The following is an 18,080-nucleotide window of genomic DNA, read 5'->3' as shown; positions in this document are numbered from 1 at the left end:
GGTTCCGAAACATTGGGTTTCGGTTTGGTTTGGTTTCTTGGGGTTCAACGTCCCAAAGCCACTCCGGCTATGAGGGACGCCGTAGTGGAAGGCTCCGGATAATTTCGACCACCTGGGGTTCTTTAATGTGCACTGACATTGCACAGCACACGAACGTCTAGAATTTCGCCGCCATCGAATGAAAAAAGTTTGGCTGGAGTTGTGTCACAGTTGAGTAATTTTTATGCAGAGGTTCTTGAGTTTAGTATTCCTGGAAACGAGGATACTGTAGTTGGGAGCAAACAACATTGACAAAGGCTTGTGGGGAGGGGCATACTGCTCAGAAAGCACTTTTGCTTTTGATATGGAATGCCAACTTGTGCTGGATTGAAAATCTCTGCTCTTAGTGGCAAGGGGGGAAGAATCTGTGGAAAAAGATGCGTTCGCAAGAAGAAGTGGACAGGACAGCGCTGGAAACACAACTGAATTTCACTCGGTGAAAATTGTCACAGTAGTGCACAAGCTCGTATGCAACAATGGCAACAAAAAACAGCAACAAGATACATTTGAGTGATTTGGTAGTGCAGGTGCTGATATCTTGGGTGTGACAAACTATGTCCCGTTCAGGAAATTGTATTCTCTTTTAGTAAACGGGACCAAGCTGTCGATGACGCATTCACTGCCTAACTTCTTTATTTTAAATGCTTCTGAGATTTCGTGGCGTAGAAACATTTAAAATCAAGAAGTTAGGCACTTAATGCGTCAGTGACAGCTCGGTCCTGTTTACTGCAAAAGAATACAATGTCCTGACCGGGACATGGTTTGTCACACGCAAGATATCAGCACCTGCACTATCAGATCAAATTAAATCAAATCGAATTTATTTCAACATCACAATGGTATAATGCAATCCTGCGGGTGCAGGCAAAAAGCCTTCTAGAGGCTTGATGAGTCCTACACCCTACTGAGTGACGTCTGGCATGATGAACACATTTTTAGGAAAGAACACAAAACTTGAGAAAATTTGGGAGAAAAAAAATGGATGAAAAAAAAGGTAAAAAAAAAAAAAGTTTCAAAAATCGATGACCTATACAGTCTGCTTTCACAGTAAGCAGGAATATTCCAAGTTAAGGGTGGTTTTTTTAATATCTGTCATTCGTAATTTCTTCAGGTGGGAGGCACCACTACCCATCGGTCAGTGCTACGCGTGTTGTATACATATGTTCGTAATGCCAATGAGGGAAAGTCTTTGAGATATGTGTAAATATGCCATTGCGGTACTGCGAAGTATAGCTTTGTGCCAGGCTGGTGTGCCAGGTGACAGGTTGAAGTTTTAATTGATCGAAGATTGATTTTGTGCGGGCGTGACATTGGTAATGACACTTACTGCCTTTTTCTATAATCTAAACAGAATGTTGATGTTAGTTTGCATAGTAGTGCCCCAAATTAGGAAACAGCAACTCTACATGGTAAAAAGCAATGAAGTATAGAGGAGTAGCAGTTTAATGCTTTGAGGCAAAAGAAACCATAGTTGCGACATTACGCCGATTGTGTGAGCAAGATTGGAATTAAAGGGATACTGAACCAAACTTTTGGAGCTGCGCTTTTGCATGTAAACAAGACCTTGACTGTTAAAATTGATAAATATGACAAGCATTTTAGCGAAAAAGGCAAATAACACACTGTTTTTCGCGATTTATTGCCGTATCGTTGCACCTGGCGGCCGCCTGTGCTGCGACTAGACGTCATAACACCCGCGCGCCCACCGTTCCCGCAGAAGCACGATTGCCATCGCTACTCACGGCTTTTCCATGTCTGTCGTCTGCTCACAGCATACACAGATATGTCAAAATGTTAATTGATGCTGTCTACATGCCATAACCGTATGCACGCTTACGTCCGCTAAATGCAGCTACTTTTTCCGGACCTTACGCCATTTCTAACATTCGCACTTTTAAAACAGAAACGCGACGATGTTCAGACTGGTGGTGCCATCTGGTGGTCAGGAGGGGAAGCATTGTTGTCAACAAACCGACGCCCCTCTTAGCCTAAAGGGGGCAGAATCGTCACTCTAAATAAAAAATAAAGCAAATTTATTGCTTGTTTTCTTATGGGTGGCAGGATACGAAGTGAAAGACCGGTTGCCCATTTATGGCCAGTGAACGCGCTGTAGAAGCCAGTAACAACGACGCAACCAGTCCAAAGCGAGGCTTCATGCACCGAAGGGCGCCGCCATTATCTGTCGCCGCGGGAGGGTGCCATGACGTCACGCTCTTCACCTCGCGCTGGCCGGGAGGGCTTGGCGCGCGCTCATGAAACATCGAAAATAAAACCATCTGCTGAAAAAAAATGCGCAGTGACGACTAGATTTCGGTGTAATCACATTCCGAGAATCTATTTTCAGCGTTTTTGTTCAATTTTCAGATTTTGCTTCAGTATCCCTTTAATGTGGCTAATTCATGAGTCTAACGCATATTTTCGTGGAAAATAATCGGGCTTTTTACTTGTTATTTGACAAGGTATATAGTTGGGCGAGTTGGTGACGCTATTCCATGACTGCAGTGCGATGAACGGAACGTAGAAGAAGGAAACAGGGACACAACACAGCATTGACTCACAACTGAAATCTTTATTGACTGACCAGCTGGAATAAGTACTCAACTGGCAATATCAAAGTGAAGCAGACACGTGTCAGTATTCGCATTCGAGGTAACATTTTTCTTTTTCTGACAGCGAGTGATTAGGGATAGGTAGGAACTGCGACTCGCTGGGAAGTGAAATTTTAGAAGCACACATGGTAGTAAGGCTCCCGAGTGAATGCATTAGCACACCGTCTGTATCGCTGTGTTTATTTGCTGTATATATCAGCAAGCCTCAGTTAAGCAGCTTGAGAAAAACAGCGCTAGCAGACAAAGGACCAGAACGAGAAGGACATACAACTGCGCTGACCTTCTGCGGTGACCTTGTTGTGTGTGTCCTTCTCGTTCTGGTCCTTTGTCTGCTAGCGCTGTTTTTTCTCAAGATGTACCCCAACCAACTCGCCCAGCAACACACCTTGCTCAGTTAAGCAGGCCATGAAAGCAGCTCCACGGTCGGTAATGATACTCACAAAGGCCCCATTACACAGGGCAATGTTGTGTTCAAATAAAGTGGCTACTTGGATAGCAGTTCCGTTTGCAGGCAACGTTGTCTCAGCGTCCCGTGTCAAATAATCCGTCACAACAGCAATCCAACATTTTCCAGTGGATCACTTCAGGAAAGGGCCAAGTAGGTCCATTCCCACTTGTTGGAAAGGTGTCTCCAGAGGCACTGTGGGCTGAAGAAGTTTGTCATCATTAGCCTGACTATGCCCACTGCAGGCCAAAGGCCTCTCCCATGTCTCTCCCATTAACCCTGTCCTTTGTCAGTTGCCGCCACTCTATCCCCGCAAACTTCTTAATCTCCTCCACCCAACTAACTTTCCGCCGCCCCCTGCCACGCTTGCCTTCTTTTGGAATCTGCTCTGTTACCCTTAAGGACCAGCGGTTACCTTGCCTTCGCATACGTGCCTGCCTGTTTCTTCCTCTTGATTTTGACCAGAATGTCATTGACCTGAGTTTGTTCCCTCACCCACTCTGCCCGCTTCTGGTCTCTTAACTTTACACCTATCACTTTTCTTTCCATAGCTCGCTGCATTTTCCTTAACTTAAGCTGAACCCTTTTCGTTAGGCTCCACGTTTCTGCCCTGTGGGTGAGTACAGGTAAGATACACCTGTTGAATACTTTCTTCTTTAGGGATATTGGTAAACTGCCATTCATGATCTGACAGAGCCTGCCATATGCTCTCTACTCTGTTCTTATTCCTCTAGTTATTTCCCTCTCATGACTTGAATCAGTGGCCACTACCTCTCCTAAATAGACTTATTCCCTTACCATATCGAGCACCATGCCACCGATTAGGAAGTGCCGTTTTTTTTGCGAGACTGCTGAACATTACTTTGGTTTTCTGCATGTTAATTTTTAGCACCACTGTTCTGCTCTGCCTGTCTAACTCATTGATCATGCTTTGCAGTTCTTGTCCTGAGTTCTTGTCCTGAGTGTTCTTGTCCTGAAGGCAATGTCATCAGCGAATCACAAATTACTCAGGTATTCTCTGTTAATTCTTATCTCCAACTGTTCCCAATCCAAGCCTCTGAGTACCTCCTGTAAACAGACTGTGAATAGATTTAGCAGGATCGTGTCTCCCTACCTGACACCTGTCCTTATTGGAATTGAACTCTTGATTTTGTGAAGGACTATGGTCGCTGTGTAGTCTTTGTAGATATGTTCCAATATTTTCACATAACACTCTTCTACACCCTGATTCTGCAATGCCTGCATGACTGTTGAGGTTTCCACTGAGTCAAATGCTTTCTCGTAATCTGTGAACTCTGCCTGTGTTCACATCCGTCTTGTCTGTGTTGCTACTCCGCTGTAGTCCTCAATATAGGGGTTGGTTATATTCTGCGCATTTCTCTATGACCCGATTGATAGTGTGAATATGATCTAATGCTGAGTATCCTTTAGGAAAGCCTGCCTGGTCCTTTGGTTGATTGAAGTCTAAGGTTGTCCCGACTGCATTAGCGATTACCTTAGTAAATACCTTGTAGGCAGCGGACATTAAAGGTGCAGTGAAGAGGAATCTGAACTCGTCTTTTTGCCGCGGGAACTCAATTTACACGTTCCGAGCATTCTTAGAAACTTCCACTTATTGCCCTGTGTGGTCCATTTCCCTAATTAAATCGGATTAACATCCGGCTCCCGCCTTTTTTTTTTTAATTGCCCCCTGTACGGTGGGCGGAGTCGACCAACGCGTAGAGTGCCTTTCACCCAGTCCCGTGGCGGCTTGCTGCTCTGCCATCGGCAAAGTAATACATGGTAGTCAGTAGTAGCAAATAGTCCGCGTGTATTTTTATTTCTGCGGGCTTATTTTGCGGCTATATTATCTGCGAATGAAACTATGTATTCACGGTAACCTAAAAAAAAATAAAGCAAAGCCTCCACGGAGCTGGAGGCTTTGTTATCTGTTATCTTTTTAGTGCAATCTGTGTTTTCTGTCCTGCACTGCCGAGTATAGAAGGGTAATGGGAGCTTTGTCAAGCTGCTCTTTAGCGGCTTTTACTCCCATACACCTCAAACATGTATGTAATCATGCTTGTTTGAAATAAACTCATACTCATTATTATACTCAAGTAACGTCCATAACGAGGGAGCATTCCTCTCGGTACAGGGGTGAAAAGGGAAGAACGCACATGAGGGGATGGGTTCCACTCGTTGCTCAGTCCGGAGTAAGGTGATGGTAGCGGTCCCTCTGGCAGATGTGTGATCCGTGCTTGTACATGGCTGTCGCCAGAAAAGTGAGCCTCGGGAGAAACGTCTTCATTGGGGCTGTGGATGTGGAGAGGAGATCTCTCCGTTTTAAGAGGGGAAAGTCTCCGCAGCGGCGGCGGTGTAGTGGGACGTGAAAGAAAGCGGGGGCGGCGGGAGTGCCCTCCCTCACAAACCTCCTGAACACCGCACGCATAACATCGCCTGATAATCACGCACGGCTGTTACTATGGGCAGGCGATTCATGTGTATCCCCCCCCCTCCTTAAAACTGCCCTACTGCAGAGAAGCAAACGTGTTGACCAAGTGGTGTACTGAGCGGGACTGGCAAAACGCCGTTTAAGTTTAAAACCATTTAAAGAAAGTTTCAGCTCTTAGCCAACAGCGCTACTGTTGAAGGTTGTGGACACCAGGACGGGAAAGCAGTGCAGACGACCGCCCTGGACAACCATGGAGCCAAGGGTTGAAAGGGGTCTTATGACCACAGGTCCCGTTTCAGATGGTCAGTCAGCCAGGCCAGCTTTCCTGGGACGCGCGGGCAACAGGTAGGCTCAGGGCAATTACACACCGTGTTGTCACAGCGTACAGCAAGCCCCCACTCAGCTGGTTGAACAGCCTGCTCTTGGCCTGCCTCTTTTTCCTCTCGGCGGCCATTCTTTGGTGCTAAGGAGGAAACGTGTCAACCCATCTGCCTCTAAGGGCCCGCCAGGGTGTGCGCAGCGGGGCACAGAGCAGCCCTCGTGGGCAAAGGTCTAGCAGCGGTGTCCGGGGACTCGGAGGTGGCTTTTCTGTGCTGCACCTTTCACTGTGGTAGACACGGGCGCCTGTATCCCTGAATTCTCGCTTGCTCGTCTCGTGGCCGACCGTTATTTTGTTGGCTTGGTCAGCGGTGACAGTGGGCTCTGTGTTGTGGAATGCCCTCCAAATGGCCTGGCTCTGGGTGTTCGAAACAGCAACGGTCGTCGTGGTGTCTGCTGGCACGCTGTGGAGGCTGGCCTGTGTCTTTTCTCTCTAGCTAGTTTTTTCATTGCCCCCTACCTTAAGGAAGGTAATAGCAGCACAAAAAACGGGGACACAAGAGAGACACAACCAACAGGACTGGCAGATTACCTTCCTTAAGATGAACCACCGAGTAGCCCATACAAAAATTTTGATCGATTGCCCCCTACCCCCTATTTATTAATCTGCCCCTGCTTGGTCTTCTCCAAGGAGAGAAAGCATGTGCCTGCCCAGGAATCTGCAGTGGGACATATATAAGGAGTTCTCCGTCCATGTTAAGCAGGAGTTAGTTCTGCCATGGGCGCAAGTTGTAACGAGGCGCTGTCGTCCAGCCTTGCCTGTTGGTCAGCTGCCTGCTGGGGGGGGGAGCATTCTCTGCCGACCACTCAGCAATGCACAGATTCCGGCACGCTTTGTGTTAAAGACTTCGTTATCTGCGCATATGGCCCGGTCACATATTCGGCTTGTGCTGAGGAAGCTGCTACAAAACTGTAGAGTAAGTTCTACCAGGTTTGACAGCTCCACCATGTCGAGTAGCGAAATGACACAGCTTGGAGTAAGTACCGTATTTTCCGGTGTATAAGACGCACCTGCCATATATGCAAGCTGTCACTGAAAAAGTTCGTATATAAGACGCACCCGTGTATAAGACGCACCCCAGTTTACCCAATTAGGCTAGTGAGGCTTAATTAAACACGCTTGCGCGACTATCGCGAAATGCACTGTACCTGTGTGCAATTCTTAAGCAACGCTAAGTGATCGAAAAAGGCAACACTCACCCCACACCCGTCCACGTTTTAGCAAAAAAGAAAGAAAAAACGATACAGCTCCCCATATGTCCATAACAACATTTTATTTCTACTTGAAACCTTCAAAGTCTTCATCTTCAGATGTGCTATCAAAAGGTTCACCCATTTCTGGAAGCAACTTGGCTGAAACATGCACTACGTACACGGAGCAAAAAAAGTTGCAAAGGGTGACTAAAAAAGAACGCCGGCTTGTCTTGACAATGGCGAGAAGCGCAATTGTCACCATCTTTTGGCGCTTCTCATTACTTTTGCTTGGGGCCTCCGAAACAGCCGCGCGTTTGTGATCCCGGAAGTCGTCATCCCCGCTGTTTCATGATAAAGATACCTAGAATGTCGCGCACGGCGGTCCCGGTATTGAAGTATTAACCGTGTTACAACCGCGTTATTGGTAGTGATATTTTTAGGTGAAAAAAGCTTGAGCATGAACCGGAGTAATCGATGAACTCGCAAAAAAAAGATGAAAAATTCGCATATAAGACGCACCCTTGTATAGGATGCACCAGCAAGATTTACGAAAAAAAGCCGCGTCTTATACACCGGAAAATACGGTATTGGGGCCGCTCGCATTGCTAGCAATGCACACTTAGAGAAGCATGCTCTTCTTGCCGTGCATAACATTAGAGCCATGAAGTACTCGTGTGTATCCTTCTTGTGGGGAGAAAAGATTCGACAAGGTGCAGTCGGCGACAAGCAGGGGAGGATTCAACGCGCTCACAGCGGCGCAACCTGTGTTCGAGCACCTGCACTGGCAGCTGTCACTAAGTGCGCTGCCCAGCTCCCTGAGCCCATTGAACACCTTTCAACAAAATTGATCCTCCCGCTGGTCCACCTAAGGCTCCCTTCGGCTGAACGCACTCCCCACTGAGCTGATGGAAGTCCACTTGGTTAACGCATGAAGCTGGGTGGTCCACGCTTTACACAGGGCTGTATGCTTCAACGGACAGACGAATGTAAGCCCTTTACTTAAATTGTATTTTTCCTTCACTGTCCTTAAACCCCAACGCTTTGAATAAATCACCCCTGCTGCTTTCATCTGTAGGGTGAAAGCCTTTTACGGAAAGTGTCGAGTGTTCAGCCATTTCCTCTTCCTCTCCGCACACACATCATAATGTGTCTATCTCGTGGTGCCTGACTCTGTACATCTCAGTCTGCAGTACTACTGTCCAGCCTTCGAACGACAAAGAGCTTCCCCTAGAATTATCGTAGACATTTTCTGTAGCTTAAACGTTCTGCATGTTCCCAATGCCCATTTCTCCTGCATCCCTGCTTTTCACAGACACCTCTCTGCTTTCTTAGCCTTTCTCTTAACCAGTAATTGCTGATTTGCACCCTTCCCCCCCCCCCTCCCTCTTCTGTCCAGATACTTGCTTCATTCCTCATCATGTACAAGTAACTGAAAACTTCCCCCCCCCCCCCCCCCCCATTCCCTCCTCAAATTCTATCTTGCTGCTAGCTTCTGTGCTCTCGAACAACGCCCATCTTATGTCAGCTTGCACCCCCTGATTTGATGCATTGCCATGGGCACCAGAGCAAACCTTCCTAAACCGCGTTGTTTCATTTCTAACCTTGCTTGAACCTCTGCTCTCATGCACGGGATCACACTGCCGAAAGTCACACTAGGAACCACGCACTATTTGATTCGTTTGAATAATGAATAGGAGGATATTTGATTCGGTTTTTGAAATTTCCGAATATTCGCACACCCCTGCTAATCTTTCAGCAGCTCTCTGATTTGTTTGTAGTGCCGACTGAACATCTGTTCTCAGGCGCAAAACCACAATCCCAAAAGTGAACCCTGGCAGCATTATTCTTTTCTAAATACCTCTAATATTGTTGTAACCCCATAATGCCGTATGATGAGTGGGAAATAACTAGATGAATAAGAATGGGGTGGAGCACATATGGCAGGTTCTCTCAGGTCATGAATGGCAGTCTTACCAATGTCCCTGAAGAGAAAAGTATACAACAGCTGTATCTTACCGGTACTCACCTATGGGGCAGAAACGTGGAGGCTAACAAAGAGGGTTCAGCTTAAGTTAAGGACAACGAAGTGAGCTATGGAAAGAGAAATGACAGGTGTAACGTTAAGAGATCGGAAGCGGGTGTAGTGGGTGAGGGAACAAACGCGGGTTAATGACATCCTAGTCGAAATCAAGAGGAAGAAATGGGCTTGGGCAGTGCATGTAATGCGAAGGCAAGATAACCGCTGGTCCTTAAGGGTAACGGAGTGGATTCCAAGAGAAAGCAAACGTGCCAGGGGACGGCAGAAAGTTAGGTGGGCGGATGAGATTAATCAGTTTGTGGGGATACAGTGATTGCAACTGGCAAAGGGCAGGGTTAATTGGAGAGACATGGGGGAGGCCTTTGCCCTGCTGTTGGGCGTAGTCAGGCTGATGATGACTGTGAATAAAAGCGCAAGGACAAGGGATAGAGGAAGTAGACACGACCGCCGCTGACTGACCACTGCTGTTTATTAGAAAGAAACACAAAAAGTATACCTTTTTTTTCACAAGCAGGAGCTCATGTGCAACACGAAAAGACGTGCTGATACTTCATTCATTTAAATGAAGATATTGAAGAACGTATGACACATCAAGAATCAAGAACATGGGACATATATGTTTGGCAGTTTAATATTTTAATGCACGAAATGGGTCGGGTGTGAATTTCACTCATGAAGTCCCTCAGCAAGCTGTCTTGTAATTGTTTGATTTGAAATTGACTTTTAAACCGAACTGTGTTGGCAGTATTCTCCTAGGAGCGAGAAGCCCCAATTAAATTATACGTCTTTTGATTCTAAACTTCTGAAAACCGGTATTGTTACAGGATGCTTAAGTATGGCTGTGAACAAACCTTGTCAACATCGAATGAGCTCCAGTCTGTTAGTTGAGGTGCAGGGAAGCTGGCTTCCCAGACTCGGTCGTCGTCTCAAGTGCGGATAAAGTCTTCCATGTGTTTAAATCCTCGAAACATGCTGCGATACGACAGGCGGTTTCGGAAGAAAGAAAAAAAGTGGCGGTCATGCCGGATGTTCATACCCTATCACAGCGGCTAAAAAGAGTGGGGGCCAGGTATGGAGTAAAGGTTCTTTCCTCCGCTCCTGAAAAACTGGAAAAAGTTGAAAAAAAAGCTTCAAGGAGGAATGCGTGCTATATAAATAAGAAAATAGGTATGTCGCATGTAATATAATGCTGGCCTAGTCTATCAAAACTTTGGTAGGGGCTAGTCTGTGGCTGATCTTAAGGAAAGTATATGCAGCGCAAAAAACAAGAACAGCAGAGAAGATACAAGCAACAGGACTGGCGCTGATCTAACGACAGCTGTCGTTAGATCAGCGCCAGTCCTGTTTGTGTCTTCTCTGCTGTCCCGTTTTTTTGCGCTGCATATACTTTCCTTAAGATGGCCCATTCTACCAGATCCCACTCTCCTGCGTCCTCGTGTATATAGGCCAGGCTGGCCGATGCATGTGTGAGGCTCATGTAGCACTCTAATTACTTGAAGAAGGCTACAAACTTGGTTAAGCATTGTGCTTCCTGTCAGTGCAGTCCGTATTTTGTGGATGCTGAAGTGCTCTTTGTACATTCCGATAGGCGTACCAGGGAGGGAGCTGAAGCACCTCACATTACCAGAAAAAATAACGGATGCGTTGGCATGCTCTCTGTGATGCTATCTCCTCGAGAGATGAACATGCTTCACAGTGGATAGCGGTTCGGCAGTATATTCACGTGCTTTTGAAGCGGATATTTACTTTTTATGAGAATGTCTGTGGTTGACGTGTATACTTCCAATAAAACTCAGTTGCCAGTTCAGCGTTGTTCTGTTTGTCCCTTCTTTTACTCTGTCCTGTTTGTTTGCGCTGTTGAACCATCATGAACTGTTACCAACTCACCCAATCTGCAGTTCTTCCTTGCCGTAACGCTGTCGCGTTAATGTCACGGTGACCAACAATACAACACGGAAGCATTACCTTGTGGTTTCCTCGGCACATACAGTATCGTGAAGACTTGAAAAAAATTTTTCCGCCTGAACTGCTGGCTCGTTTGCACTAAAACTGAGCATGGAACTTGCGTATTGTGGTAACTTTTGTCTTATAGCAAGTTTTACAGCGATACTTTCTTGATTTAGCTGCGAACGATGCAACTCTGTAATCATCTGCGCCGAGATCGACGCACTGAAAGCTGCCAGATTGCCATGAAGGGCGGCAGTGGCGCCATCAAGGGACCTGCGCAGCTTGTAGTGCTGACCTTGGCACCCTTCGTGTTCTGGCACTTTCCTATGCAATCAACAGGTGGGGCCACTAATGCCTTCGGAGCAAACCCAAAGTTTGTGGCTTTCGGTTTGTCGATTTCGAGGCAGACGATTACGGGTTTGCATCATACGCAGCTGAACAAGGTAGTACTGCTGACAATTTAGTACGAGACAAAAGTTACTGCAATACCCAAGTTCTCTGCACAGTTTCAGTGTAAACGAGTTAGCAGTCGAGGCGAGAAAATTTTTAAGTCTTCATGATAAGGGCGCACAATACTGTATATGCTGCATTGATGATGATGATGATGAAACGGGCACTGTGCATTGTTTCGGGGTAGGTATAAACTAAAATAAAATGATAGGTGTAACGTTAAGAGATCGGAAGCGGGCAGAGTGGGTGAGAGAACAAACACGGGTCAATGACATCCTAGTTGAAATCTGGAGGAAGAAGTGGGCTTGGGCAGGGCATGTAATTCGAAGGCAAGATAACCGCTGGTCCTTAAGGGCAACGGATTGGATTTCCAGAGAAGGCACGCGTAGCAGGGGGCAGCAGAAAATTAGGTGGGCGGATGAGATTAAGAAATTTGCGGGATTATGGTGGCCGCAACTGGCAAAGAAGGGCAGGGTTAATGGGAGAGACATGGGAGAGGCCTTTGCCCTGCAGTGGGCGTAGTCAGGCTGATGATGATGATGATAAACTGGTGCTGGGTGTCTTTGACAAGTGCAGAACAAAGGTGACAGGGTGGCAGCATGCGTGGATTGCTTTCTGAGTGGCTGTGCGTTTGCAGAGGTGGATGCAGGGCCAGGCCTACCAGCTGCGTGGGTTTGTGGATGGTTCGGACGAGAGGTCAGAACAGCGCGACGTCGAGCTGGTCTCGGTCAACAGCCCCGCATTCAACGACGAGGCAGGCCTAGCACTGCCTGCGGACGTTGAGCTCTTCAACCGTGCCCTCAAGTCGTCAGTGGCCGCACAGGCAGCCTGGGCAGAGCTGGGCCCCCATGCACGCTGCACGCACATGTACAAGTGAGTGCATGGCTTGTGCTATTATTGACTGTTTTTTTTTTATTTCCAAATACTGTTAGCCCTTGCAGGCTGTTACAGGGTGGGAATGGTATATTCAGTCAGTACAACACAGTTCCAGCTCTTTTACAAAAGTTTCAAGTGAACAAGTTTTGTTGAATACGTGTCGGTCAAGGTTATTCCATTCTATAATTGTTTTAGACAGAAACGAAAACTTATACACATCAACTCTCGGCATGTATGACATAACTGCGAAGGGATGGTTAGTACGCGATGACAATCTTCCGGGTGGTCGCAAGTACAAGCTGGAATCCAGATTGAACATATTGATACATGCATTCGAAGAGACCGAAGTAGTGCATGCACTAGAAGAGGAAGAAGTTAGTTGGCTCTCGCGCGCGCGCTCGGGCCACTGAGGGACTGCCGCAGTTTTGTCGTCTCAGCTCCGGTGTTCTATTTCGCATTGCACGCTACAGTTTGGTGGAGGTGCGGGGTACGCTTCCCGACCTGCGTACTCTGTGCAACGTCACTACGGACCTCACACCGGTTCACCAGCGACCCAGCCGCCGTCTCCGCGGAGAGTCGCCTGAATTTGGGCCCCTTCCCCCGCCAACAAGGACGACGCAGCCTCGACCGCCGAGTCCAACTGACATGGCCACTGACACCAGGACCCCGCCGCCGACGCAGCCTCTACCGTCGAGTCCAATTGCCATGGCCGCTGACACCAGGCCCCTGGCGCCGATCCTTTGCCACCCACCGCGAACACCGCCATCTTTTCACGGTGACGTGTTCGAAGACGCTGAGGACTGGCTGGAGACCTTCGAGCAGGTCGCACGCTAGAACGGCTGGTGCGACGAGCGCAAGCTCAATAACGTCTACTTTGCCCTGGAAGAGTCTGCTTGGACGTGGTTTGAAAACCACGAGGCTACCCTTCCCACCTGGGAGACTTTCTGCCGGAGTCTCCTGGCTACGTTCCCCAACGCTGACCGCCGGGAGAAGGCTGAAGCTGCGCTGCACTCCCGAAATCAGCGCACGAACGAAAGCGTGCGCATGTACACCGAAGACATGGCCCGTCTTTTCAAGCGCGCCGACCCCAACATGACAGAGGAGAAGAAGCTGCGCCATCTCATGCATGGGGTTAAGCAGGAGCTGTTCGCGGGCCTCGTGCGCATCCCACCGCGCACGGTGGCGGAATTTCTAACCGAGGCGACCACGATGGAGACGACGCTGCAACAACGAGCCCGCCAGTACAGCCGGGACATCAACTGCATGGTGCCCGAAGGCTTTTCGTCGTGTCTCGGCGGCAGTGCAGACACCCTGCGCGAAATAATTCGCTCAGTTGTCCGGGAGGAACTTCAACGGATCCATCTGCCCCAGGTTGCACCTGCGCCGCTGGCAGCGCTGACCGAAGTTGTCAGGGACGAGGTGCGACAGGCTGCGCAGGCACCTCCTGTACCCGAAGCGCCGTCCCGGTCGGATGACAGACCCACGTACGCATCCGTTGTACGTCGCACGACAGGCTACGGTCCCATTACCCCAACGCCTGGCGTGAGCAACATCGGCACATGTCACGCAAGCGTGCCTGGCTACGGTGTGACGACCCCGCCGACCCCCGTGAGTAACATCGCCACATATTCTGCAACCGCATCTGCTACAGCTGGGCCACGCCCTCGCAAGTCGGATTTGTGGCGTACACCGGACCACAGGCCTCTCTGCTACCACTGTGGGGAGCCTGGTCACCTCTACCGTGCCTGTCCGTACCGCCAAGTGGGCCTTCGCAGTTTCCGTCCCGACGCACCCTGCCCTCAGAACGGCGAGCGACCGCATGAGATCGCGCAGCATCTCTGGGCACGCCAGAACCCTGCCTACTCTGGAAGGCGCGAGTCCCGTTCCCCTTCGCCTCTCCGTTATCGCCCTTCCAGCCCTGGCCGCCAGAGTAGCTCTGCTGGCCGTCGCTCGCTGAGTCCGCGTCGGGAAAACTAACACCAGCGACCTCTGGAGGCAAGGCCGCTGACGTCGGGACGTGTCAAGATCCTCCGTCGCGAAACCCTCGAGCCGACGATACCTGGACAGAGAGAGGCAGCGACAGTATCCGATATGCTGCATCCGATTTGCGTGTGACAATTGATGGCACCGAGATTACCGCGCTGCTCGATACCGGTGCTGATTATTCTGTTATGAGCCGTGTCTTTGCTGGAGAACTTAAGAAAGTTCTGACACTGTGGACGGGGACCCCCATTCGCACCGCTGGTGGCCACCTAATTTCCCCTGTGGGCAAGTGCACGGCTAGAGTTGGGATTAGTGGTTTCACGTACGTTGGTGAATTTGTCGTGCTCCTCGAGTGTTCCAGAGACTTGATTCTGGGGATCGACTTCCTGCAGTCGAACGGCGCTGTGATTGACTTTCAGGAGGCACGTCTCACGTTCTCAACCAAACAGGCCGTGGCGCGCTTTGACTCCCGCGATCCCTGCAGCAACGCCCTGCGCATTGTCGAGAACGACGTTACGGTGCCGCCGCGGTGCAGTGTTCTGGTGCTCGTGCGGAATGACCCCTTTCACGACTACGAGGACCTAGCGGACAGCCATAGTCCTCTGCTGCTTAAGCGGGGACTTGCCGTTGCAAGAGGTCTCGTCCAACTACGTGACGGCCGCTCCCACGTCCTCCTGACTAACTTTGCCAACGAATATCAGCACCTGGCCAAAGGCATGGCTATTGCCTTCCTCCACGACGTTGCTGAGGTTCCAGGTTTGTGCACCGTAGGAGGACCCACTCCGGAGTATGCTGGCCCACATCACGTTCTTCAGTCAGTCAAAATAAATCCTGCCCTGCCGTCGGTTCAGCGAGGTCTTCTGTCGGACCTCTTGGCAGACTTTGCGGACTGTTTCGCTACGTGCTCGAAGGTCGGCCGAACTCCACTCGCCAAGCATCGTATCATCTTTTTAAAAGTGGTTCGGACGGCGCGAAAACAACAAAGACAAAGGAGACACGAACACAACAGGACGGGCGCCAACTTGCAACTGAAGTTTATTGCACCAGACCCCTACATTTTATGCATCACCCCAGCCATATCTCGCAAGCCTATCACACATCAAAAAGAAATTGTCATCAAAAGTCCTAACACCGGAAGTAAGCGCAACTATTACAGACAGATATGCATTCTGCACTATACACATGATAACATTTTCCTTATTTTATAAGTGTCGAGATTAGAAGAGCGCGCAACCCACATGAAAGCAATTCTTTCTGAAAAGAAATACAAACGCTTGAACAAGGCAACCAGAGCGCAAACTTAACAATCCTGATTTAACACAAATTGTGATAATGAAAGAATGACCAACAACAAACGCGGAAAATTTTTGGTGGACATGAAAACGTAAACCTTCGGGGAAACCTCCCATCGTATCATCACTGATGAGACTACGCGACCCGTCTGCCAGCGCCCATATCGTGTTTCCCCGGTGGAGAGAGAAGCCATTCAGAATCAGGTTGCCGAGATGCTTGCAGACGATGTCATTCAGCCGTCCACCAGTCCGTGGGCATCGCCTGTGGTTCTTGTCAAAAAAAAGGACAATACTCTGCGTTTCTGCGTGGACTACAGGAAACTTAACAACGTGACCAAAAAGGACGTTTACCCGCAGCCCAGGATAGATGACGCGCTTGACCGATTGCGGAACGCCAGATACTTCTCGTCATTGGATCTTAAAAGCGGGTACTGGCAAATCGAAGTGGACGAGAGAGACCGGGAGAAGACGGCTTTCGTGACGCCTGACGGCCTGTATGAGTTTAAAGTGCTCCCATTTGGTCTGTGCTCAGCACCGGCCACGTTCCAACGCATGATGGACACTGTTCTCTCCGACTTGAAATGGCAGTCCTGCCTGGTGTACCTGGACGATGTCGTTATATTTTCGACCACCTTTGACCAACACTTGGAGCGGTTGTGCATTGTGCTACAAGCGCTCAAATCCGCGCAACTCACCATCAAAGCCGAGAAATGCCATTTTGGCTTTGAGGAACTTCGCTTTCTTGGTCACGTTGTCAGCGCACAAGGCGTTCGCCCGGACCCTGAGAAGACCGCTGCCGTCTCAGGTTTTCCACGCCCAACTGACAAGAAGGCCGTTCGCCGGTTTTTAGGCCTGTGCTCCTATTATAGGCGCTTTATTCAAGATTTCTCGAAAATCTCGGAACCGCTGAGCGCACTGACCCGTGACGACGCGCCCTTCCTGTGGGGGACCGACGAAGAGGCTGCATTTACCGAGCTTCGCAGCCGTCTGCAAAGCACTCCGATACTCGGCCATTTCGACGAGCATGCTGCCACGGACATCCACACTGATGCCAGCAATGTTGGCCTTGGTGCAGTACTGATCCAGTGGCAAGACGGTGCAGAACGGGTCATCAGTTATGCTAGTCGAACACTTACGCGTTCCGAGACCAATTATTCTACGACGGAGAAAGAATGTCTTGCAGTGATATGGGCCATCTGCAAGTTCCGATCGTACCTCTACGGGCGACCCTTCCGTGTGGTAAGCGACCACCACTCCTTATGCTGGCTGGCGAGCCTCAAAGACCCCTCAGGACGCTTGGCTAGATGGAGCCTACGCTTGCAAGAATACGACTTAACAGTAGTTTACAAGTCTGGCCGTAAGCATCAGGATGCGGACTGTCTGTCGCGCTCGCCGATCCCAATCAATACCGAAGAAACCACCGATGATTTTCCTTTCCTGGGCTCTGTTAGTACCACCCAAATGGCGCAGCTTCAGAGGGCGGACACGGAGTTGGCGCCACTCATCGATTACCTCGAAGGCAGGGAGGCTCCCATTCCGCGTGTTTTTCTTCGAGGGCTTCACACCTTCACTTTACGGTCTTGTGTTCTCTACAAGCGGAACTTTGCCAACAGCGAAGAAGTGTTCCTACTTGTTGTACCATCACAGTTGCGGTCTGAGATCTTGAGTGCCTGTCATGATGCACCATCCGCCGGCCACCTTGGAGTCAGCCGTACACTCGTGCGGATTAGACAAAAGTATTATTGGCCCAGGTTACTCCCATCGGTCCGGGCCTACGTCAAAACATGCCGTGAATGCCAACGTCGGAAGACTCCTCCATTGAAACCGGTCGGATTTCTTCACCCCGTCGATCCACCGAAGACCCCTTTCCAACAAGTGGGCATGGACCTCCTTGGTCCATTTCCGAAGTCTTCGTCTGGAAAGCGTTGGATAGTCGTTGCGACTGACTACCTCACACGGTACGCTGAGACCACTTCTCTTGCCAAAGGCACTGCTGCTGAAGTGGCGCAGTTCTTCGTCCACAACATTGTCTTGCGTCATGGAGCACCCGCCGTTGTTGTTACTGACCGCGGAACTGCTTTCACGGCCCGCTTAACCCAGTCCGTGATGACTCTGACGCACACGAGCCATCGACGTGCTACGGCGTATCACCCACAGACAAACGGGTTGGTAGAGCGACTCAACCGCACACTAGCCGACATGCTATCAATGTACGTTGACGTCGAGCATCGAACTTGGGACACCATTCTGCCGTACGTAACGTTTGCGTACAACACCGCCCTGCAGGAAACAACCCGACTGACCCCCTTTCAGCTTGTCTTCGGTCGCCAGGTGACCACTCCGTTGGATGCTATGTTGCCCGTCGACCCTTACTGCGACTCTGACGCTGACCTCGATG

General features: G+C 49.5%; 1 protein-coding gene across 1 annotated transcript in view; it reads left to right on the top strand.

Annotated features, from left to right (window-relative positions):
* LOC149326670 (aldehyde dehydrogenase family 16 member A1-like) overlaps window positions 1-18,080 on the top strand; it is a 101,886-nt gene that overhangs the window by 1,436 nt on the left and 82,370 nt on the right. The window contains exon 2 of the mRNA XM_089562987.1: window positions 12,169-12,404. Coding sequence (XP_089419113.1) covers window positions 12,169-12,404 — 236 coding nt within the window. The remainder of the gene's footprint in view (window positions 1-12,168; window positions 12,405-18,080) is intronic.

The sequence above is a fragment of the Amblyomma mixtum genome, chromosome 10, assembly GCF_055824585.1.
Source record: "Amblyomma mixtum isolate Tamu chromosome 10, ASM5582458v1, whole genome shotgun sequence".
In the NCBI taxonomy this organism is placed as follows: Eukaryota; Metazoa; Arthropoda; class Arachnida; order Ixodida; family Ixodidae; genus Amblyomma; species Amblyomma mixtum.
This window is presented reverse-complemented; position numbering and strand designations above follow the sequence as displayed.